The 23,895-nt window shown below is 48.5% G+C and overlaps 1 protein-coding gene across 3 annotated transcripts in view; it reads left to right on the forward strand.

Moving 5' to 3' along the window:
* The window catches only part of MAP4K5 (mitogen-activated protein kinase kinase kinase kinase 5), a 79,214-nt gene that overhangs the window by 49,819 nt on the left and 5,500 nt on the right, over positions 1 to 23,895 (forward strand). For 2 of the 3 annotated variants that reach the window (XM_088656043.1, XM_035098217.3), the window contains exons 13-30: positions 661 to 777; positions 1,497 to 1,575; positions 2,537 to 2,595; positions 4,055 to 4,122; positions 10,800 to 10,844; positions 12,625 to 12,667; positions 13,611 to 13,821; positions 15,714 to 15,811; positions 16,251 to 16,292; positions 17,035 to 17,119; positions 17,221 to 17,300; positions 18,883 to 18,943; positions 19,256 to 19,370; positions 20,689 to 20,747; positions 21,096 to 21,199; positions 22,451 to 22,628; positions 23,144 to 23,212; positions 23,669 to 23,761. In XM_088656043.1, coding sequence (XP_088512169.1) covers positions 661 to 777; positions 1,497 to 1,575; positions 2,537 to 2,595; positions 4,055 to 4,122; positions 10,800 to 10,844; positions 12,625 to 12,667; positions 13,611 to 13,821; positions 15,714 to 15,811; positions 16,251 to 16,292; positions 17,035 to 17,119; positions 17,221 to 17,300; positions 18,883 to 18,943; positions 19,256 to 19,370; positions 20,689 to 20,747; positions 21,096 to 21,199; positions 22,451 to 22,628; positions 23,144 to 23,212; positions 23,669 to 23,761 — 1,606 coding nt within the window. The remainder of the gene's footprint in view (positions 1 to 660; positions 778 to 1,496; positions 1,576 to 2,536; positions 2,596 to 4,054; positions 4,123 to 10,799; positions 10,845 to 12,624; positions 12,668 to 13,610; positions 13,822 to 15,713; positions 15,812 to 16,250; positions 16,293 to 17,034; positions 17,120 to 17,220; positions 17,301 to 18,882; positions 18,944 to 19,255; positions 19,371 to 20,688; positions 20,748 to 21,095; positions 21,200 to 22,450; positions 22,629 to 23,143; positions 23,213 to 23,668; positions 23,762 to 23,895) is intronic. The other variant, XM_060270470.2, reaches the window with a different exon arrangement.

The following is a 23,895-nucleotide window of genomic DNA, read 5'->3' on the forward strand; positions in this document are numbered from 1 at the left end:
TCACACAGTCAATTAATTAAAATACATTCTAAAATCATTCTAAGAAAGGGCAGCCAGGGATGTCTATAAAACATTTTAAAAAGCTTAACCGCAGTCATGAAATTGGCATCAGTACCTCACACTTCTGGGATATTCTCTCAAAGAATAACTAGGCATAATGCTTATTATTATTATTATTATTATTATTATTATTATTATACATTTATATAATGCCTTTTCTCCTAAGGAGCTCAAGGTGGTGTATGTGGTCCTCTCCCCCCCCCCATTTCATCCTCACCTGTGAGTGGCTGAGTGGTGAGATTCGAACCCTGGTCTCCCAGATCAGAGTCCATCACTCTGACCCCTACACTGGCTCTCCTAAACACTCAAGGCGCAGCCTGGGGAAAGTTCTGTTCGCATGGTAGCTAGCAGATGAAGGACCATAGCTTTGGCTTCCATGCAGAAAGTCCCTGCTTCACTCCCCAGCTTCTCCAGGTAGCTGAAGAGCCTCTGCTGGCCAGTGCAGACCAACCCTTGCCAACCTGGTGCCCTCCACAGCTGTCCTGGCAGGCCTGATGGGAGTCATGCTCCATCTGGAGGGCACCTGGCCTGGCCTAAGGCAGCTTCCTACGAAAGTCCTGAACTCTCCCTCTCACTCTTTCAATGTATGTATATTTTTAGCATACCTTTGTTGGGCAGCCTGGCCTCTCTCGGTCGCTGGCTGTTGAACTGTTGGACAAAGTGAACAACCCCGACAACCACCCTCATTATGCCGAAGCAGATGATGACGATTTTGAGGTGAGTGAGTCCCTCCTCTGGGCAGTTTCTTCGCCTTTGGGCCTCATTCTCCCTTGAACTGGCGAGCCTGGGAGTCCTGTGTAGGTCTTCATTGTGGGGAGGTTACACAAGGGAATGCTCCCTCCGTGGGGGGGGGGGGGAAATCCCTTTGCAACTATAAACATGCAGCCATACGGTTATGTGGGGCGCCCCATTTCCCTTTGGTGGGTGATGAACTTACCTTCCAAGTCCCGGACTGCAGAATCCGGGACCGGCAGCCGTGTGACACCGGAAGTTGCGTCGACGTAACTTCCGGTGTCGCTTTGCCCTTCTATGGGCACCAAAAATGGCCACCGCCGGCTTCAAAAGTAGCTTCTACGCATGACCGGAAGTGCGTCGATGCAACTTTCAGTGTCGCCCTGCCCATCTATGGGCACCAAAATGGCCGCCGCCGACACCGGAAGTCGCGTCGACGCACTTCCGGTCATGCGTAGATGCGACTTTTGAAGCCGGTGGCGGCCATTTTTGTGCCCATAGAAGGGCAAATCAGGAAGAAAAAAAATGGCCGCCGGCAGGAGAAAATAACAGAGAAAAACAGGAGACAAAGTGATACGGGGGACCACCGGGAAAAGGTAAGTAAAAACGGGGGTTTCCCGGGGAAAACGGGAGACTTGGCAGCTATGGTGATGAAGCCTTGCATGTGTCACAGCCTCTGATGTCTCCCTTTCTGACTCCTGCAGCCACACCCAGTTATTCGCCACACCATTCGCTCCACCAACCGGAACGTCAGAGCAGAGAGGACGGCATCTGAAATCAATTGTGAGCTTCTCCTATTTTATTTTATTTTATTAACAAAAACATACATCTATAAATACACCAAATAAGACATAACGGGGGGAAAACAACAACACAAAGACAAAGGACAATACAAAAACATTCATTAAAAATAAATAGAAACTAACCTTGCGGTGTTTGTTCTTAGACTAATTTTGGTCTTTACCTATACATTCTAATATTGTTTGGAAATCTAAGATTTATTTACTAATATAGTTATATCATGCGAAAACAAAAAATAAGAAAAAATAAATAAAGAACAGCTTAGTCGACATAACAGCTTTAACAATAAATATACCTATCTATTGATAAGCAATACCTTTTCATTTTGTTGTATTATTGACTTCCTTCTACCTCGTTACGGTTTCTGTTTGACCATTCCTGTTTTTACCCTGTATTTAATTGTTTCATCTTCATTTTGGAGTGAAGAGAAAACATTTTACTTTACTTCTCCTCTATTTTAAAGCTAAACGCCTGCCCCCTAATTTAGCACCCGCTTAAGTGTTCTTCTTGCCTAACTTCTCTTAAAAAGCATGCCATTTCAGGTGAAAGAGTTGATAGTTGATATTCCTTCAAGCAGACACGCTGCTTGCTAGTTTCATTTTTGCAGGGGGATAGTTCTTGGAATCGCAGCCCCTCATAAAGGGTGGCGTTTCAGAAGAGAGCATTTCAAACCGAAAACAAACCCCCCTCTACCTTTTCAGGCATGTTAAGAAGAAGTACTATTTAATTGTCCGATAATAAAACTTTTTAATAGGCTCTTCTAAGCCACTTTGAGTCCCTGTCAGGGAAGAAGGTGGGGTATAATTAAATATATCATCACCATCATCTAAGTGGCTTATATTAATAAATTTGAACATTTTGCTGTGCCGGGGGACATTGCAGTTGGGGGAAAAGCCTCGTAAGAGTTTTGTTTATAATGTTGTAAATGTCTCATGTCTTGCAGTTGACAAGCTGCAGTTTGAACCACCTCTAAGGAAAGAAACAGAAGCGCGAGATGAAGTGGTACGGATTTGTTTTATTTTTATTTAGTATTTATTTCTACCACTTCATATCTCTACAGAAATCTCTAGATGCATTCGTCACATGCTACATGCACACACATGTCCCCCAGGGGTGTGCAAAACGCAGATTGGGATCTACTGGTAGATCCCTAGGTGCTCTGCAGTAGATTGGCAAAGGGTTTCTGGCTCCCAGTTTTAGGAAGAGCAACAGCAAAGGAGCCTTTCCCACCTGTGCTAAGCTGATGAAATGAAAAAGTTGACCAGGAGTGGCCATCTGTGTGGATGAACGGGGAGCTCACTTCAGTTTCGATACTGCTCAGAATGAACTCGGAGGCACTCTTGTTCTTTAATTCTAGTTGTATGTCTTTTGTACTTGGCTCTGATTGGCAGATTTGGGGGTTCTAGTTAAAAATAAATAAAACAAAAGTAGATCCAGCCACTCTGAATTCTGCCCACCCCGATGTATCATGTCAAAAAGTTTTGGCAGATCACAGAATAAGTTAATGCCAGTTTGCCCAAAGCATAGCTGCCAAGTACCCCTTTTTCTCCGGGAAAACCCTGATTTTACTTACCTTTTCCCGGTGGTCCCCCGTATCACTTCGCCTCCTGTTTTTCTCCGTTATTTTCTCCTGCCGGCGGCCATTTTTTTTCTTTCTGATTTGCCCTTCTATGGGCACAAAAAAAAGGCCGGCGGCGGCTTCAAAAGTCGCATCTACGCATGTCCGGAAGTGCATAGATGGGACTTCCGGTGTCGGTAGCGGCCTTTTTTCGTGCCCATAGATGGGCGGAGCGACACCGGAAGTTGCGCACTTCCTGACATGTGTAAAAGCGACTTTCGAAGCCGGCGGCGGCCATTTTTGGTGCCCATAGAAGGGCAAAGCGACACCGGAAGTTACATCGACGCAACTTCCGGTGTCACACGGCTGCCGGTCCCGGATTCTGCAGTCCGGGACTTGGAAGGTAAGCCAAAGTGCCATGCACTTCAAAAGGTTGATGGCACCCTCCATTTCCATTTCCACCCCTACCACCTACCAGAAGCTTCTAGGCCTCTCCCTCCACATTGGGCTGGGCACCCACACAGGTCTTCTCATTCACCTCCTGTGTTGGAGCTGATTCTGGCTTTCAAAGGCCAGATGCATATTTCAGTGTAAATAAGTATAAAAACAATGAAGACTTGAGGGCTACTAGTTCAAGGTGACAGCAGTGATAGCCTCAAGCCCATCCGTGGCCTTTGGCCATGCGACGGTTGAGGCCTGGCATTGGGCTGGTCCCCAGTCTGTGCCAGGCCTTTCCTCGTATTCATTTCCCAGAGCAGAAGCAGAGCCAAGCAGATCCAGAAAACGCTACGCCTGAACCAGAGCCGGGGAATAGGTCCTGAGTACGGATTGTATTAGAGTGGGGTGCCCTCATTAGATGTTAGCTTGGAGACATTGCTCAGCTGAACATTTTCCCCTCTGCAGGTGGTGGCAGCCGGCACACACTTTGCTTCACACTGGAATCCTTTTGTTGATGGCGGAAGCTGCGCCAAGTAAGTACGCCTGGCTCCGTCGTGAATAAATGACGTACGCTGTGCATTTCAAGGTTGCCATCCGCTTGGAAGGGGGAAGGGGGAAAGGGAGATGAGTGAGATCTGCAGGACAGACAGGGCCTTTTTATTTTAAAAAATAGTTTTTACTGAGGGGTTTTCCATAAGTAACAAAAGTACCTTTCGTGTCTCTGTTTTTAAATAATAGAATCCTTCATACAACTCCATTGCAGTTAGTTTGAGACATTTTTGTTGCAGGTGATGTGGGGGTGAGGGGGAAGAGAGGAGAGAGACTAAAGAGAATGAAGAGTGTATGGGTGGAGTGTCTTTGTGGATAGGTGTCCTATTTTTGCTGGTGGAGCAACAGGTTAGCGGGACCAGGGTGTGGTTGGGTGCAGCTAATTGATTGCAGTGTGTTGTGTTTTTTTTGTGGGGTGGGTGGGAATTGCTGGATTAAGTTAGCCATATCGATTTGCATGTTGTTGGGGGGATCGGTCATTGTCTTGTTGGGCTGTGTATGTGATAAAGGGGAGCCACGCGGGGGTGAAGGCATCCTCCTATCATCCGTCCCCATGATGGTTTCAGTTAGTGAGTGAGTTAGGGCAGTTTCCTGTAGAGTTTGGTGCCGGTGGTCCCTATCTGGTTATGATGCTCCCAGCTGCTCGGAGTAAGTGACATTCATTCTTTGTCAAGTGAGTGTGCATTTTTGGGCAGATGTGGCCTTTGTGGGCCTGCTGAGATGCAGGTGGAGGGCTTTGCTCTCACTGGACTCGGTTGGCAGCATGACATGGCGACCCTCTGCCATTTTCTTGCCTCTCCCGTCTGTGAACTTGGGAGGTGAGTGTGAACGCGCTCCTAACTTCTCACTGCACTCTGACCGGCATCATGCTGCTCCAGACCAGCTTTGTGGTGTGGTCAGCTTTCTAAGAGCTTCACTCAAGCCATATCTTGGTGTGTTGAGAAAGGGTAGGGGAATCAATGAGCCCGTGCTGTAGCTTAGGTGTGGCCGCACCCCACAAATTGCCTAATCTGGGGTCTGTGTGATTTCTGATGGGTGGGACAACAGGGGGAATGAACGTTTGAAATAAGTAACTCCCATTGCCTCAGGGTAACGAGCTGGTAGTCTTTGGGCGCTGTTAAGTGTGGCTGCAGAATGAGTAGACTGGATCACAGGGCAGAATGTGGCCGGGAGGGTTCTGCGGCACAAGGCCTGTTTCACGGCAGGTGGAAGCCCCTCTGTTCATCGTGTGTGTTTGTGCAGAGTGGTGCCATTTGCATTTCCTGCCTCAAGCATGCTTAGTGCAGCTGCTCCAGAGTTTATTGAAGCAGCAGCTGCCCGTCTCAGCTTTCTCCCAATCTGGTATCCTCCAGATGTTTTGGACTTCAATTCCTGCTCGGCCCAGCCAGCACAGCTGATGGGAGATGTTGTCTGGAACATCTGTAGGCACTGGATTGGGGGAGGCCAGGCCATCCCATGACTGCTTCTGTGATTTTAAATCCCTTAGAACAGTCTGGCACTAAGAAAAAACCTGACATCAGCAACTTCGTGGTACGTAATGCATTCCTGTGTCTCTCTGCAGCCACAAAGACCAGCAAGTGTCTTTTGCAAGCCAGGATTCCCCCAGGTTACCATAAGGAAACCTCGAGCGCCACAAGTTGCTTGTGCCGGAATGTGAAGCAGCCCATGGAGGCAAAATACCTTTGCCTTAAAAGGCCTTCTCTGCTCTGGCTCCCTTGGCTGTGCAGCACAACTTGTCTTGCTTTTGGGGGAGCTGTTCCCCGAATGCCTTCCGCTTCCTCCTGGTAAAGGCCTGCTCTCCTTTGGCCGGCCGGCTGACTGTACAGCTGTTTCCACAATCAGTCACAAAGCACCATTAATGTACATGGCACTTCTTACATAGCAAACCCCCTCCTCCCGGGCCCTCCGCTGCTATTGTAGGAGGAGAAAGAAGCCAGGCTCCCTGCCACAAGCGGCTTCGAGTTTAATTTTTTACCATGGGGTAGGCAGCAACAGGAACGACTGCGCTGGGGGGGAGAGAAAGGACAAATGTGAACAAACCCATTCCTATGTGCTTGGGCTTCTTTTCATTTGAAGGTGAGGGTGAAGCAGTTGTGCCAAAGTCTTTGTGGGTACCCACTGGGCAGATTTCAATTCTGTCTCCCCGTCTTCTCTGGCATGTGTCCGAACAGGAGTGAGTGGGCCCTCTTTGGCCTGATCCAGTATCCAGGCTCGTCTTATGCTCTCAAGTTCTTCTCTTCTCTGGTTATAAATATCCGCAGTGGTTTTGTAGGTCCTGCCTTCTGTTGAACTAAGAGGTTTTGCCTTTCCTTTCCCCTCCCCTCTCCCCACTTTTCTTTTCTTTCCTCTCCCCCACCTCCTTCCGTTTCTACTGTGCTTTTCTCTGTGACCAAAGCTGTTAAATCCTTGCGTACAACCAGCCTGGCGTTTTCTTGCAGTGGCTTCTAGGACTAGGCAACTGATCAGGAGAGGAGCATGCAGGAAACGCGGGGCTCCGGGCGTCGCGTCTGGCATTTGCTGCGGCTTTGGGCGTGATTGGAGCTGGCTGGGGCACAGCTGCGTTCCAGGCAACTGCAGAGGAGCCCAGAGGCCGGCCCAGAGCACCACATCACAGTCACCTGGGCAGGCGAAGCCGGGTTGCTCATGGTCCCAAACGCCCAAAGAGAGGGAGCGCATCTGCCCCTCCAGCAGAGGGTCACGTTCTGCTCAGCACCGTAAACAGGAAATGCTTGGGGTTTTTGGAGGCTTGGAAGGCTGGATAATGTCACTGCCATGCAGAAAGAAAAAAAGAGCTGCGGCTTTTGGGCCGCTTTCCGTCCTCTTGGGCTCGTCCAGAAAAAACACAGCGCTGATTTATGGCCTCCGTCAAGGGGTCAGCTCTGTGTGAAAGGTCCGCCGTGCCCTGCCAGCCTTTTGCTGGAGGGATATTTGCTTTAAAGCTGCATAAACATAAAGTTGCATGCAGATGATCATGTTGCTTGATTGCTTTCTCACTCCCCAAAAATAATTACAGAGGGAGAGAACTCTCCAGATCTTTTTTTCCAGTGTTGCACATATGAATTTTCCCTTGATCTATTTAGCCCAGGGCTGAACCATCCCAGGTTTTCTGGACAGCTTTTATTCTCCAGCCTGGATATTTTTTTACCGGGGAGATCAGGGATTGAACCTGAGGCCTCAGTGTGCAAAACTTGTTCTCTGCCACTGAGCAATGGGCCCAATCCTTTTTTGGGGGGGGGGGAGAGGAGTGCCTCTTTCCCCTGTCCCTTCAGGAACATTTTTAAAAAGCCATTCCTAAATCATCTTTATTGTTCCTCCACTACCATGACTCTGCCCATCCCCACTCATTGTGGGCCCCAGACCTCGGCTGGTCGCCAGAAATAATGTGGTCATGGGAGGGCCTAAGAGGACATTGGGAGCATTGTAAGTCAGTGGGAGACGACATTGACCTGAAGGCAAGAACTTAGAAGATGTTTCAATCGGAATTACCGGATTTTGCGTTTCAGAGCACTAGTAATCCGGGAGGGTGAGGGGGGGAGCGCCTGCTCACCCCATTGTTTATTTGCTTAAAACTCTGTGGGTTTTTTTTATTTAAAAATAAATAAATTCCAAGACTTTATTGTGACGTTAAAGTAGAAAACATGAAAATAAAATAAAGAAGGGGGCATAAAGCAGTACCAAGAAATGAAACCAAAGCAAACCAGGGTTCACAGCCATTAGCTCATAAAATAAAGTACATTCTCGAGAGACTACACGGTTGAGTTAGATGTTGCAACCCAAAATGGCCTGATAGAGAAAGAGTGCAAACGGACTGGCCCTTCCTTGGTGTACTCTTCCCATCTCTAGAGCCCTGGGGAAGCCATGGTGTGAGGGGTGTCCTCACCTTCCGCTTGGGAGGCCGGTGGGCAGGGTTGCTTCAGGAGGAGGCGATGTCGGTTCTTCCCTCTATAGCTCAGTGGCAGAGCATTGGATCCGCTTTCAGGAAGCCCCGGGGTCAGCCCACGGCAGCATCTCCAGGCAGGCCTGGGATTGTCCGCTGCCTGAAGCCCTGGAGAGGCGCTGTCAGCCAGTGTAGACCGTGCCGCGGTAGGCGGACCAACGGTCTGACTCAGGGTAAGGCAGCTTCTTGTGTTTCTCTCCTCCCAGCAGTGGGGGCCTAGTAGCATGTAGGGGTTATCTATTGCATTATTGCTGTTGTTGTTTGTAGAGTTGGAAGGGACCCGGAGGGTCATCTAGTCCAACGCCCTGCAATGCAAGAATATGCAGCTGTCCCATACGGGGATCGAACCTGCAACCTTGGCATTATCAGCACCATGCTCTAGCCAGCTGAGCTATCCAGACTTCCTCTGTTGCTATTATTACATTTATATCTCACCTTTCCTCCAGGGAGCTTATGGTAACAAACATGGTTCTCTAGCTCCCCCTGTTATTTATTTTATTTATTTATTTTACCCTCACAACCGCCTCATGAGGTAGGCTCAGCTGAGAGGCAGAAGCTGGGCCAAGCTCACACCCAGTGAGCTTCATTGCCGAGTGGAGATTCGAACCCTGGACTCTCTGCTCCCAGCCTGGCGCTCTAAATCACTGCACCACGCTGACTCTGGGCTTTCTCTTAAGGAGCTCGGGGTGGCAGGTGAAAATGAGAGATAATTGCCAGTCCACCCACCCTGGGGGGAAAGGCCTGTTCATTTTCCTCAATGTTAAGGCTGAACCCTGAGCTCTCTGGGAAATGCACAACTGCAGCAACATGGTGATTCTTCAACAGATGCTCCCCTCTCTCTGCCGTAACAGGCACTGCCCTTGTAAACTTTATTTTTCAAGGGGTGAGGCGCAGAGGTAGAAACCAGACTCTTAACTCCTCTTGCAACCATCTTTCCCCTGTAAGCTGATCTCCGACCTATTATGAATAATAATTAAATTTGTATACTGCCCTTTATCCAAAGATCTCAGGGTGGTTCCACAGCGTAATAATACTTTAAAATACAGAATAAAACCACAAAGTAAAAAGCTAAAGGGACCCCTGACCATTAGGCCCAGTCGTGACCGACTCTGGGGTTGGGCGCTCATCTCGCATTATTGGCCGAGGGAGCCAGCGTATAGCTTCCAGGTCATGTGGCCAGCATGACAAAGCCGTTTCTGGTGAACCAGAGCAGCACATGGAAACGCCGTTTACCTTCCCGCTGTAGCGGTTCCTATTTATCTACTTGCACTTTGACGTGCTTTCGAACTGCTAATAATAATAATAATAATAATAATAATAATAATAATAATTTTTTTAAAAAAACTAATAAATACATTTTAAAGGGCAGGGACTATTAAATCAGGCCTGGTTGAAGAAGGTTTTCTGGCACTTAAAGGCGTCTAATGAAGGCACCAGCCAGGGAAGAGCATTCCCCAAACAGGGAGCCACTGCAGAAAAGGCCTGTTCTCGTGCTGCCGCCCTCCAGGCCTCTCGTGACCTACCTGCTCAGCCACACAGAATCTGCGACTCTTCGAGATAGGACGGCCAGATTGTAACTTATCTCCCTTCCCCTTGGGGCTTTTGACAGCCAAGCTCTGCCACTTCCTTGAGCTCGCCTTCGTAACTCAGATTGCCTAATTGCCACAGGTTGTCTCCCTCCTCCCATCCAATGGCAGGGAGAAAGCAGATGGAGAAAAGCTTCTCTCTCTCTTTCTCTCATAACACCAGACACTTAGAAGGGAGTTTAACACAGGGAGTTATGGAAGGAGGCAGTGATGGCCACCAACCCGGATGGCTTTCAGAGGATTAGGCAAGTTCCTGAAGGAGGAGCCCATCAATGGCTACTAGCTGAATCCCAGTGCTGCTGAATCCCAGTTGCTGGAAACCACAGGAGGGGAGAGGGCTCATGTGCTTGGATCCTGCTTGTAGCTTCCCACAGGCATCTGGCCGGCCACTGTGAGAAGAGGATGCTGGACAAGATGGCCTGATCCACCAGACCCTTCTTACGTTCTGGGAGCAGGATCCCACGCACACTGGGTCTTCGTTTTGCAGGGGTGTCGTTTCCCCCACCCCACCCTTCTGCCACCACCAGCCTTGACAGGTGCAGCTATGGACTACGGTAGCATGTTCATTCTTTAAATCGGTGTTTCTCAAACCTGGGTTTCCGGCTGTTGTTGGACTACAACTCCCATCAGCCCTAGCTAGCAGGGCCCGGTGGTCAGGGATGATGATAGTCCAACAACAGCCAGGGACCCAAGTTTGAGAAACAACTGCTCAGTCAGGCTAAAGAAAGTCAGGCGGGATTAATGGTGCTGAAGCCAGCAAGGTGCTACCCAGGACTTTGCTGTCGGCCCCAGACCTGTGAAGTTGCCCTGGGCATGCTGCTCCCTCTCAGCTTCTGCCCTCAGCCCCCACCCCACCCCAATCTGCAGCGTGGGGGATAGTGATCCTGGCCTGCCTTGCAGAGTTCTTTCAAGAATTGCTTTGATCAGGTATGTGAAGAAGTCCTTTGTCATAAATGTTGGTGGTTTTGTACAGAATTTCATAAGCTTCTGGGGTCTCCTCCTTAGATTGATTTTCCCCACGTAGCTGCTCTACAGATCACAATCCTGGAATCTAAGCCACAGGTGCTCTTCAGCCCTACTAAACAGTCTAAATTTTATTTTTTTAAAAATAAAATAATTTTATCAACGTTTTATCTAGGGGGCTTCTTACCAAATTTGGCGACGGCCACGAAGATGCTGAGGAGTGAGTGATTTGTTTCTTGACGTTTGACTTTCCTCTCTCTTTCTCTCTCCTTTGCTACCTAACAGAGTTGGCTTTTTCTAACAATGTCTCAGTGATCCTTGGAGACCCTAAAGGAGCTGGTGCTTCTCTCTGAGTGGGCTGGGAAACCCTGTCTTTCGTTTCAGCCTAGCCTTTCTAAACTGCTCTGCATTCAGAGAGTACCTGAGATGTTTAAAGCAGGCAGAATCATTGAATTGTAGAGTTGGGAGGGACCCCAAGGGCCATCCAGTCCAACCTTCTGCTGTAGAGCAATAACACACAATGCAGATAATAAAACAACATAAAAACCAAACACCATTTTTAAAAAAACTGCAGAAATAAAACGTACTGATTTGGAAAGGCCTAGGGAGAAAAGGAGAGCTTTCAGTAAACATTGAAAATATAACAACTTTTGGACTGGCTTCACTTCTGAGGGAAGAGGGTTCTTTTCTGCCTTCATGCGCAGAAGGGAGCATTTTGGCTTTGGACAGGAAGCTTCTCAGGGCTTCTCTCGCTTCCCACCTGCAATGCGATGCCGGTGCAGCGCTCATTCGGTTTCCATGAGCAATCCTTTCAAAAAGAGTAGCCCGCTTTGCAAAATTCATGACGCCATCTGCAAAGCTATTAACACATTGTCCCACCAAAAATATGTTCTTCTTCCGATGGCTTTTATTTTTAATTGCCATCTGGCAGAATAATTATGAGAAATCGAAGAATGGCAAGGCTGGAGTAATTGGAAGGTGTGCTTTTTCTGTGCTTAACCCCCCCCAAAAAAACTTTGCATTATGCTAATCACAGTTCAATCCTGTGCAGAGTTTTCAAACTACATGTGGTAAAGAGATCAGAATTGTGTGAGTTTGCAGATCACAGGGTTTATGGGACGGCCAGGGGCATAGGAAGGGAGGGACGATGGGGTGCTCCGCCCCACGTAGCGCAATCCCGAGGGCGCCATGGCGGCTGCCTCCCCGCCCGCTTGGTGCCACGCCCCCAGAACGCACGCCACGCCCCTACGGGCAGCGTGTCACACCCTCGGAACGTGCGCCAGCCCCGCCCCCGGTGCCGGAGCATGAAGCTCTGCCAGTGGGGGCGGCCTATGACTGGACCCCCATATTCGGATTTGGCAGGGTGAGAGGGAAGAGGTGTGGGACAGACAGTCACAGTCCTGATCTCATCCCCATACCTTAGCCCCAGGTGTCTGTAGGGCTACCTGTGCTAAAGAAAAACTAAGATCATACAACCTGTATAAGTCAAGCACACCTGCCCCATTGAAGCTGGATTTTGGAAGTTTCAGGGCAGACAACAACAGAAAAGTCCTTCACACTGCACATAGTTAAACTCTGCAGTTTGCTCCCAGAAGATGTAGGGATAGCTACCAGAACACACAGAGAGAGCCTTGTTGGGCAGTCAAGGTGTGCATCTGAGAAATCCCAGAGGGATTTGAGAGGCTGCTCCCATTTTCAGGGCCCTGCAGAAGTGAAACATTTTCTGGTATGCGTCAAATATTGACGGGGGGGGGGGAGGAACCCCACCAAGAAGGGTTGTCTTCCACCATGTGTTTTATCCCTGCTGGTTTTCCGTGGTCTTCACTAACATCCCTCCTTTTAAAAGTGACTTTCTGCAACGAGAGGCTTTGGTTTTGGAAAAATAAAACGACAGCTTTGTCAGCCGGCTAACCTTCCTTTTGAAAACCTGTGTGCACATCAAAGCTAGGTGGGAAGGAATACCATTTCTGTTGGCTTTTCTTCTTGTTTCTTCTTTTTAGATCAACGCTGAAAAGGGGAGGGCCGCCTCCACTACCTCCAAAGGTGAGCGAACGCCGCAGCCACTTGACGTGTGCCTCCAGGCTGGAATGCTGAAAGTGTGTGCGTGGAGTGGACTGAACATGGGGCAAAAGAGGGCGGCAGCAGGGGGCAAGAGGAGAGGCCGAGCTTTGCTGCGTGTGGCATTTCTTCCAGGCCAGCTATTGAGGAAGGGGTGCGCGAGTACAGTGGTGCCTCGCTTAACGAACGCCCTGTAAGACGAAATTTCCACTTAAAGAAAGGATTTTTCTAGCAGAGGTTGCCTCGCTAGACGAATTCATTTTACGAAAAATTCGTCTAGCGAATCGCGGTTTCCCATAGGAATGCATTGAAATTCAATTAATGTGTTCCTATGGGCAAAAAAAAAATTCAATGCATTCCTATGGGATTCGCTAGACGAATTTTTCGTTATAAGAATAGACCCGTGGAACGAATTAAATTCGTCTAGCGAGGCACCACTGTACATCACATTGCAAAGCAGCTGCTACCTCCATACTCAACAGCATCCTCCATTGGCAGAACCGGTGCTGTTAACGTAACACACATTCTGCGTTTCTAAGAACTCAGCCTTTTTTGTGTGGCGGCACCTACACTGTGGAACTCATTGCCTCTTGATACCGCCTGCTGAGAACATTCGTGTGTAGAGAAGCCTGATGTTTAGAAAGCTGGCGGCAAGCTTTAATCTGTTTATCATCTATTGTCATTTTAAAATTATTACTTTGGTGCACATTTTTATTCTTATTTATGGTTTAAAATGTAAATCAAGGTTTAAAATTTAAATGAAAGAAAAAAATACATTACTTTTAATTTGTCTTCCTGATCTATGTTGGTGCTTTATCTTTTTTGGAAATTACTTTAATTGGTTGGTTGATTTAACAATCAAGCACTGCATGAATGTCCTGAAATCGACCCATCGATCTGTTTCGCTCTCTGTGTCTTCTTGCTCTAGCCCAGGCTCAGTATCTACCAAGAGGAAGGCCTCGTCGACGATGAGAAGTCCCAGACGATCAAGTATTGCCCCGATCCTCACGGCCAAGCCCCACCCTCTCACCGGAGACAGAGCATCCCGGTGTGTGGGCCTCAGGCGGAGCCCTCCCCCATTGGGATGACCAGCAGCGTCAGCAGTCCTGGTTTGCTCACCACCAGGTACAGCGACTTGGGTGAGTATCCTCGTCCTGGCAGGGCCATCTGCCCTGCCGCTTTGGCCTGTGTGCAGAATGCACTAAGCAGCTGAGCACCTCGGTCATCGCAGCCGCCCCACAAGATACCTGGGACTGCAGGGAAAATGTTAGAGGCCACCTCCACTGGCAGTTTCCGAAGGTTTCAACTTCCAAAGGTTTCGACTGTCAAAGTCGAAAACCCCAGAAGTCTTTTCGCCGCGTGCGCATTCTGCGCCTGCGCAGAGCGGCGCACGCGGTCGGCGCATGCACAGAACCGCAGTTCGCGCGTGCGCCATCCGCACGTTTCGACATCCGAAAACCTTGACTCACGAAGACAGCCGCGGAACGGATCGTCTTCGTAAGTCGAGGTACTGCTGTATTTGGTTGGAGGCCACCCAGAGTGGCTGGGGAAGCCCAACCAGATGGGCGGGGTATAAATAATAAATTAGTATTAGTATTAGTATTGTTGTTGTTGTTTAGTCGTTTAGTCGTGTCCGACTCTTCGTGACCCCATGGACCAGAGCACGCCAGGCACTCCTGTCTTGCACTGCCTCCCGCAGTTTGGTCAAACTCATGTTCGTAGCTTCGAGAACACTGTCCAACCATCTTGTCCTCTGACGTCCCCTTCTCCTAGTGCCCTCAATCTTTCCCAACATCAGGGTCTTTTCCAAGGATTCTTCTCTTCTCATGAGGTGGCCAAAGTATTGGAGCCTCAGCTTCAGGATCTGTCCTTCCAGTGAGCACTCAGGGCTGATTTCCTTCAGAATGGATAGGTTTGATCTTCTTGCAGTCCATGGGACTCTCAAGAGTCTCCTCCAGCACCATAATTCAAAAGCTAGAATCAGCCTTCTTTATGGTCCAGCTCTTGTATTATCTGGCTGCAAATTAACGATGAGCTGATTCCTATATCATAGTTTTTACACATTTTAGGCAATGCATGTATCATATTTACTCTAGTCTAGTGCGCCATCGGACCTAATGCTCACCTCAGTTATCAGAACCTTGAAGCCCAAAAAAGGATTTGCCGGTGAATGTAGATGTGCCATTGAATCTAATGCGCACTTTGATTTCCGCAACATAATTTGGCCAAAAATGGTGAGCATTAGATTCGGGTAAATACGGTATGTGTGTAACAATAAAACAACAATAGCAGAATAACCACGTAGACATTTTGATAAGAAAAGCAAGTGAGAGGATACAAAGGAAGATCATAGGGCATCGTCACATATATTAAAGGCTTGATTTGATTTACTGATTTATAGTATTTCTCTGCCGCTTTCCATTCAAATGAATCCCAAAGCGGCTTACGAAAAATAAATAACAATAACGTAATGGAACATCACAATTACAGCGTAAATAATATAATGTTATTAACAAATCACCAGTAAAACAATTACAAACTATAAAAAGCTTCTAACAAGCCAGCAACTAAAAAATAGGCTAAGTGTCACCAGTATAGCATGCCATATTATATTATTAAAGGTAAAGGTACCCCTGACCATTAGGTCCAGTCGCAGACGACTCTGGGGTTGTGGCGCTCATCTGCTTTATTGGCCGAGGGAGCCGGCGTACAGCTTCCAAGTCATGTGGCCAGCATGACTAAGCCGCTTCTGGCGAACCAGAGCAGCGCACGGAAACGCCGTTCACCTTCCCGCCCGAGCGGTACCTATTTATTTACTTGCACTTTGACGTGCTTTCAAACTGCTAGGTTGGCACCCCGTTGCGGGGATTCAAACTGCCGACCTTCTGATCAGCAAGCCCTAGCCTCAGTGGTTTAACCCACAGCACCACCCATGTCCCGTGTTATATTATATCATTAGCAAGTATATAAAGGCATCTGTATTCTAAAAATAGTATGAATGAAGCAGCAACTTAAATTTTTGCTTCTTTAGGCAACGGGGACACTGTGCCAAAGCTTGCGGAGGAGAACTCTGACGGCTTGGGCTCCGTGCCACAGCTGCCACGGAAAAAGGACAAGCGGGAATATCTGGTGGGTAGTTTTGCACTCGACTCCCTTGCATGGCCTCCTTGTAGCTGCTCGTTATTGCCTGGCTCCATCAATCTGTACCCAAGAACTGCTCTTATTCGGGGCTTTGGAAAGTTAATTAATATTGGTAATGTTGATGATGATCCTGTACCAAGAGTGGTCATGTGTACCAGAATGTATTATTATTATTATTATTATTATTATTATTATTAATTAAATTTGTATACTGCCCTGTACCCGTAACAAGTACAGGTAACAAGGACAAGGTAACCTGATCCAAGCTTGACAACAGAAAGTTGCACACCACTTTTTACGAAGCAACCGCATAATATGTCAGATTGGATTTGATTTTCACCCCTGTCCTTTTGAGGTGTTGCTCCCAAGGAGCAGTGTTTGCCTTCCAACGGTGGTTTGTGATACTCTTTTCTTCCCCCATCCACAGAAGCCAGCAATCAATGGCCTCCCACCGACTCCAAAGGTGCTGGTAAGAAACCTTTTCGATCGTGGACGAGGAGCTGACACGGCACTTGTTGAAACCGCTCTGCATGTTGTGCCGTTTCTAGCTTTGCTTTAGCCCTGAGAGGAAGGGCCCAGACAAAGACGAATTCTCGCCTCTGCAGCTCCTTAACGTTAGCCAGGCTCCCATCTCTGTTTCTTTTAATGAAGATCAGGGTTTGCAAAAACATCTGTGCTGAGGGTCAGCAGCAGCACCTGGCATACTGGGGCATATACTGGGGTCTAAGCACCACTGCAGGGGCCCCCTCAGGCCGCCCCCTTGCCTGCGCCCTCCTCTGTTTCAGCCTCTGGGACTTCATTGCTTCAGCTTCCTCTTCATGCTTGCATGCGAGCTGGCTTTCCAGTGTGCATGCTGTCATGGGCCAGGAGCCGTCACGTTACAGTGGTGTTTGATGTAGGGCAGTCGCCTTTCCCCCATCTTGAACAGGACAGTGGGGCTGGGTGGGCTCCCCAGGGCCTTACGGTGTCACTGCCTCCACTTAATAATCCAATTTGCAGGAGAAAGAAGCGAAGATCCTTGTGTGGCCTTGAAAATCCTATCCCGGCGCAACCGGTCATTTCTCTGGCCTCCGAGACATCCATTGGCCATTGGCCCCTCATCTGCTTTGTTTCTTTGTGTTTTCTAATGGTCAGAGGAACTAGAAACTTGTGTGGTGCATTTACGCCAATGACGACACCCCGTGGGGTTTTTTCCCTTTTTGCCGTTCCAGATGGGAGCCTGCTTCTCCAAAGTGTTTGACGGCTGCCCTTTGAAGATCAACTGCGCCACATCCTGGATACACCCGGACACTAAAGGTGAGGATGACTTGCCATTTTTGAGCCGGGAAGGAATTCACACCCCACCCCAGTAGCGTTTCCAAAGAGGCTAAGTCAGTTTCCCCTCCGCCATGTTCTAGATCAGTATATCATCTTTGGCACGGAAGAAGGCATCTACACTCTGAACCTCAACGAGCTCCACGAAGCCACCATGGAACAGGTAGGGGAGAAATTGCTCAGGGTCAGCAGGATCCCTCTGGGAGGCAGAGGCCAAGGAGATGGGCAAAGCCCCCTTTCAGGATGGGAGCCTAGGTGTAAGGGGAAGACAGTATAGAGAACCTCCCCCTTGCATCAGGAGTAGCTCCTCCCCAAGTAGCGATGGAAGCGCAGGCTCTGAAGGGGCTAGTCAGGAAGTGGAGGGAGAGTGCCCGGGCTCTGACAGCATGGGAGAGCCCCGGCTACACAGGAGGGAAGAGAGAGAGATGGAAGGGGGGGAAAGGGAAAGCACGGAGCGTAGACCCTTTCCCCCGGTTCCGGAATTACGGAGGAGGAAAAAGGGGAGGAGATTCACTGTCCCGAGACTCTTATGTTGGGGGAAGTCACGCCGGGGGGGGGGGGGCAGTGCCGGATTCTGGATCGGAATGAGCAGACATGTTTCCAACACCTCTCTACACTGTAAATAGAGTGCACCAATAAAGACTGTTAAAAGACAAGCAGGTGGAGAGTCGTTACTCTAGAGTAGCCGCAACAACCTCTGACACTAGGTGTGCCTACTCCGGGGCAGGAGGGCTGGACAGCCATTGTGGGTGGAGGAAAGGACTCTAATCTTCCCTGCTCTAAGCTCCATCATCTTAAGACAGCAGTGGAAAACCTGTGGCCTCCAGGTGCTACTGGACTCCAACTCCCATCATCCCTGGGTGTTGGCCACAGTGCTTGGGGCAGATGGGAGTTGGAGTCCAGCAATACCTGGAGGGACACAGGCTCCTCATCCTGAGAAAAATGTGGAACCAGCCATCGGAGCTTCTCAGGCTCCCCAGTTTCCCCAGCTAGTATCTGCAGCCCTATGACTTAAGGTCAGCCTTCCCCCAGCCTGTTGCCCTTCAGATGGACTACAGCTCTCGTCACCTGCAGCCAGCACCATGCCATGCTGATGGGAGTTGTAGTCTCTAAATTACTCATTTAATTTCCCCAGGCCATCCTTTTAAGATACTGCCTAAAAGAGTTTTTATTCTGTGCTGCTGCCCTGCTTTTGTTGTTTCTGCTGTTTTTTAATATATGTGGTTCCGACGTGTTGGTTCTCATTGTTTTTAGTTATTCAATATCATCTCGGGAGGTGATGAGCTCCCCCCATACTGGAGGCATTTAAAGAGAGGTCAGGCAGCCCTCCGTAAGGGAGGCTGAGGTTGCATCCTGCATTAGGGAGCCTCCTCTGAGGTGGACTTTGTGGCCTCCAAGTGTCTCCTTCCGACTGTAAATTCCTGTGGTCTGTGAGTCAGCCTGAAAGTGGGAGGGATAGAGAGAGGTTATATAAGCTATGTATATATTAAAATAAAACAGATTAAAATCGAGTGTTACTCTTGAAAGCTTAATAGTAACATCATGATCCAATGCATACTTATCTGGGTATACACCCCATTCATCACAGCGGGACCTAACTTCTGAGTAAACATAGAATCATAGAGCTGGAAGGGACCAGAAAAATTAAACCTGGGAACCTGAGTTGCCAGAGACTGCCTTCCATGCTTCCTTTAATGCCTCCCCAGTTTTTCACCCATGGGAATCTCTTCTGCTCCTTTTTCTAGCTGTTTCCGCGGAGATGCACCTGGCTCTACGTGATCAACAATACCTTAATGTCACTCTCAGGTATGTCAGTTGCTAAAGAAATGCACCGCAAAGCTTAAATGGGGGGTTGCAGGGGAATAGGATATTCTCTTAGGAAATCTTTCCTTTGGTGTGCTGAATTTAGTTTGGCTTACGGTAATGCCACGGAAGTCATTTTTAATTTGTTTCTTTCTGTTTTGCTCTCTGCAATTTGCTTGGACCTCTCTGGATATTTTGGGGCTGTCCTTTTTAGAAGGTAACCTTTTCCCACTCTGTATTCTTTGTTTTTATTCAGTATTTGCATTATTGTTATAATGTGCCAGAGTTTTGAGACAGGCCATGTTTCTGTTACAGGGAGAACATTCCAGCTCTACTCTCATAACCTAATAGCTTTGTTTGAACAAGCCAAAAAAACAGGCCTTGCTGCTCATATTCAGACCCATCGGTTCCCCGACAGAATATTGCCCAGGTAAGCTAGCACTCTCTTACCTCTTGAACCCAGTTTCAGGACTACCTGACATAATGCCTTCTAGAAGCTGTTGGGACTACAACTCCCATCAGTCCCAGCCAGCATGGGGAGTGGTCAAGGATGATGGGAGCTGTAGTGCATCAATGTCTGGAGAGCACCATACTCCTTCCCTTGTTGTTTTTTTAAAGACAACACAGATTGTAAGCTCTTGGAATGGTTAGGTGTGCGTGTGTTTTCCACTATGAAGTAAATCATTTTTAAAAGTCAAGTAAAACTGCAGTTTCAAGACACAGAAAAACTTGGGGCAGAATTCAGTATTGCATTCTAAGAGTTGTTCCATCAGCGCAAGGGTTTTGGCTTGCCTGGTGAAGTGGTCACCCCTTTCCTCCCCCTCGGTGCTGCCCTGGGCGTTTCCCAGAAAGCCACACGCACCCCAGGCAATGTGCAGCGATGTGAGCAAGCCCTGCTACACCAGCAGGAGTTGTTGCACTGGCCCCCACTAGTGCAAGTATTCAGTTGAATCCGTCCCCAAAATGCCCAACATTGTGGTTTGGGCGTGTTGTTACCCCGTGAGCCTACCTGGACATGAAAAAATCTTCTTCTGACAACTTTGGCACCTTATCCAAAGAAACCTCATTTCTTAGAAGTTTTTAAGCAGAGGTTGGATGGCCACCAACTTTTAGGGGATGCTCTGATACAAAATGTGAAACGCCCTGATAAAGAACAGGATATAAAATCTTGCATGGGGTGCAGAAAGTGGGAAGGGGATTAGGCAGTAATGAGGGCTATCAATCACCGCTTCCCATGATAACTGTGTTCCACCTCCACTGTCAAGAGGCAAGTATATTGCTAGACACCAGGCGCTGAGGAAGAATGCCATTGCGCTCATCTCCAGAGGCATCTGGTTGGCCACTGTGGGTAGCAGGAGACTGGACTCAATAGGCCCAAGGCCTGATCCAGCAGCCAGGCTCCTCTTATCCTTGTAGATAAGAAGTCAGATAAAACATGGAGGTCTGATTTGTGGGGGGAGGTGGGTTTCATAAGGAGAACCCTGCTGGGTGAGGGCCCATGCTTTTGGAAGGTCCTCCAAGGACTACCCACTTCCTTCTTGTATGCTCCCCCGGCTGCTAGGCAGAGGTAGACTGCCTCTATCCATGGAGTGTCTATTTTGGGCCCATTTTGCAAGCTTGGGCAACAGTCAAATTGGTTTTGCTCTGTCTACGTTCCCGTTTATATTCAGTGGGCTGAATACAAAAGTGACATAAGAGATGGTCCTAGTTAAACCAACAAACCATTAACACTTTGTCTCTCATTTCAGGAAGTTTGCCTTAACGACAAAGATCCCGGATACAAAAGGGTGCCATAAATGCTGTATAGGTAAGTCTTCCGCTTGAGCTTCTGGAGACAACCCTCTCCCAGCTTTGTAGACCTGCTTGGACCTTCTCTGCCGGGGCATCGCTGCTCCTCCCTCCCTCCAAAGTTTTGTTACCTGCTTATATCCCACCTTCCTTCCATCACGGAACCCAAGGCAACATAGATGTGTTTTGATACCAAGTAGTAGACAGAAGATTGGGGTGGGGTGGGGTGGGGGGTCAGCGTGATGGAGCTGGCCTGTCAGAGCAGAGCCGGCCAAGTGAGTTCTGCTCTCAGCTCTCCCACATCTGGAACCGACTCTGCCCTAACCCTTTGGGGTTCTTCCTCTGCTATTGTTTTCTTCCTCTCTAGTGAGAAATCCCTATACAGGCCACAAATACCTCTGTGGAGCATTGCAGCTGGGGATCGTTTTGCTTCAGTGGTATGAACCCATGCAGAAGTTCATGTTAATAAAGGTGCGTGAGGCTGTTTTTGCGCGACTTCGTGGTGGTGTTTCATGGGAATGTGTCCGCTGGGGGTGGAACTTAAGGGCTTTCGTGCAAGACATTAGGCCGTTTCAGATCTGGAGTGGGAGTGGCATCCGCTGTTAGTTAATCTCTGTGCTTGGTTCAGGGTGTTGATGCTTATCAACAGAGCCACAAAAGACAGATTTAAAGGGGCAGCCAAGACTTGAGGGGCAGGGAGGACTTTTCACCATTGACCCCTGTGCTGTGGGATACCAAGGCCCTCCCTGGAGCTCATCCTCACACTGTCTCCATCTCCAGCGTTTAGAGTAGCAGATGAAGGGCTGCCTTTTCAGGAGAGCCTTTTGAAAGTGATCCTGAGTCTTCTATACCTGTATATTTTTATTGTGATGTTGCTTTTGTTCATTTGCATTGCAAGGGGGGGGGTTGGACTAGATCAGGGTTTCCCAAACTTTGGTCTCCAGCCGTTTTGGGACTACAACTCCCATCATCCCTAGCTAGCAGGACCATTGGTCAGGGATGATGGGAATTGTAGCCTGGAGACCCAGGTTTGGGAAACTCTGGACTAGATGACCCTTTGGCTCTCTCCCAACTCTGCAATTCTGATTCTATAGTGATCTTAATTTACTGTATTTTTCCGTGTATAAGACGACCCCAATTTTTTCTAACCCAAAATTAAGAAATTAAGTTGTTTAGCTTTTTGGAGGTGTGGAGGAGGTTACTTCCGCCAGTCGCTCACCCGCCTGCCCACCACTGCCAATCGCACACCTCGCCACAGCCGCCAATTGTCTGCCCGCTCACCGACACCAACTGCCTACTTGCCGCAGCCGCCAATCACCTGCCCAATTGCCACAGACACAGCCAATTGCCAGCAGGCCTTGCCACAGCCACCAATCACCCGCCCAATTGCCACTGTCAATCTCCTGCTTCCTGCTGCCATTCATTACACGTTCCCCCCTCTGCATTCACTATCCATGTATAAGACAACACCCAATTTTTGCCTATTTTTTATATAGCAAAATTCATCGTCTTATACACAGAAAAATACGGTACTTTAAAAAGAAAATGCTGTTGAGGCTTGTCCTGTGGGTCATTGTTTACAGGGTGAGATCTAAATGTTGAAAATGATTTAGATGTCCACTCCGTAAGAAGCCAAATCTCAGAACAGGCCGGTTGCTGTTCAGTCTCCTCTTTACTTTCATTTTGGTGGACTGGTTGTTTCTTTCCCCCTGCCCCTTCCAGCACTTTGATTTCCCGCTGCCGACCCCCTTGAACGTATTCGAAATGCTGGTGATCCCAGAGCAGGAGTACCCCATGGTGTGCGTGGCAATAAGCAAGGGAGTCGAACCCAACCAGGTCGTCCAGTTTGAGACGATCAACCTGAACTCCGCTTCTTCGTGGTTTACAGAAACTGGGCCAGGTGAGACTCCGGCAGACCTGAGTTCAGTTTACTGTAAGAGACAAGATGAGTGACTTACAGCAAAAGTGGGGAGATGCAAGAGGTTGAAGGGGCCAGGTTCTTCTCAGAGGAGGGCTCTTTTGGGGGGGGAAGGGCAGCAGAAGAGGTGACATTATAGCATGACCTGGCGAGAGCGGATAGAGAAGATTCGGGGGTTTGAGGAAGAAGAAGAAGAGGAAGAGTTTGGATTTGATATCCTGCTTTATCACTACCCTAAGCGACCCTGAGAGTCTCAAAGCGGCTAACATTCTCCTTTCCCTTCCTCCCCCACAACAAACACTCTGTGAGGTGAGTGGGGCTGAGAGACTTCAGAGAAGTGTGACTAGCCCAAGGTCACCCAGCAGCTGCATCCGCGAACCCAGTTCCCCAGATTACGAGTCTACCGCTTTTAACCACTACACCACACTGGCTCACTCAAGAGTTGCGTTGGTGGGCCAGATGCAAATGGTTGCTCTCTTCTTCTCCCCTCCATCCAGGTTGCCAACAGCTCGATGCTATCCATGTCACCCAGCTGGAGAGGGACACAGTTCTTGTCTGCTTGGACAGTAAGTACGGTAGCAGGAGTTAGAGCTTGCTTTTTGTAAAATAAAAAATTGAGCTTTGAGGCAGATAAGCAATAGAAAAAGAGGAGGGGGATAAAAACAGAATAAACACAATAAAACACAATAATAAGCAGAATAAAACAGTTACAAATATTTTTGAACCAGGCAGCCTGAAAGCAGCATTTAAGGTAAAAATCACTTTAAAGCAGCAGTAGAATTACACATTAAAACCCTATATAGATCAGTTCCTCAAAACACATCGTTTATTAACATTCCTGTATTATGGTGGTGGTGGTGGTGGTGATTTTGCACTCTGTCGCTGTGGTTCTCCAGCAGCAGCCGTTGCATGTATTGTGGGTCGAGTGGGCTGCTGCCGTGGGCCCTGGCTCTTCCCGCTTCCATATATTTGTTGGGGCGGCCTCTGAGCTGACCCAGCAATCCTGATTTCTCTCTTTTAAGGATTTGTGAAAATTGTGAATCTGCATGGGAAACTGAAGTCGAGCAAGAAGCTTGCCTCCGAACTAAGCTTTGATTTCTGCATTGAATCTGTAGGTGAGCAGAGACCGCCTTCGCCATCATTTATTGTGTCCAAAGTGCGTGCTGTATGTTAACTCAGAGGTGGGGGTCCCTTTTCAACCCAAGGGCCACATTCCCTTCTGGGCAACATTCCAGGAGCCAAATGCCAA

The sequence above is a fragment of the Zootoca vivipara genome, chromosome 1 (genome assembly GCF_965207765.1).
Source record: "Zootoca vivipara chromosome 1, rZooViv2.hap1.1, whole genome shotgun sequence".
Taxonomy (NCBI): domain Eukaryota; kingdom Metazoa; phylum Chordata; class Lepidosauria; order Squamata; family Lacertidae; genus Zootoca; species Zootoca vivipara.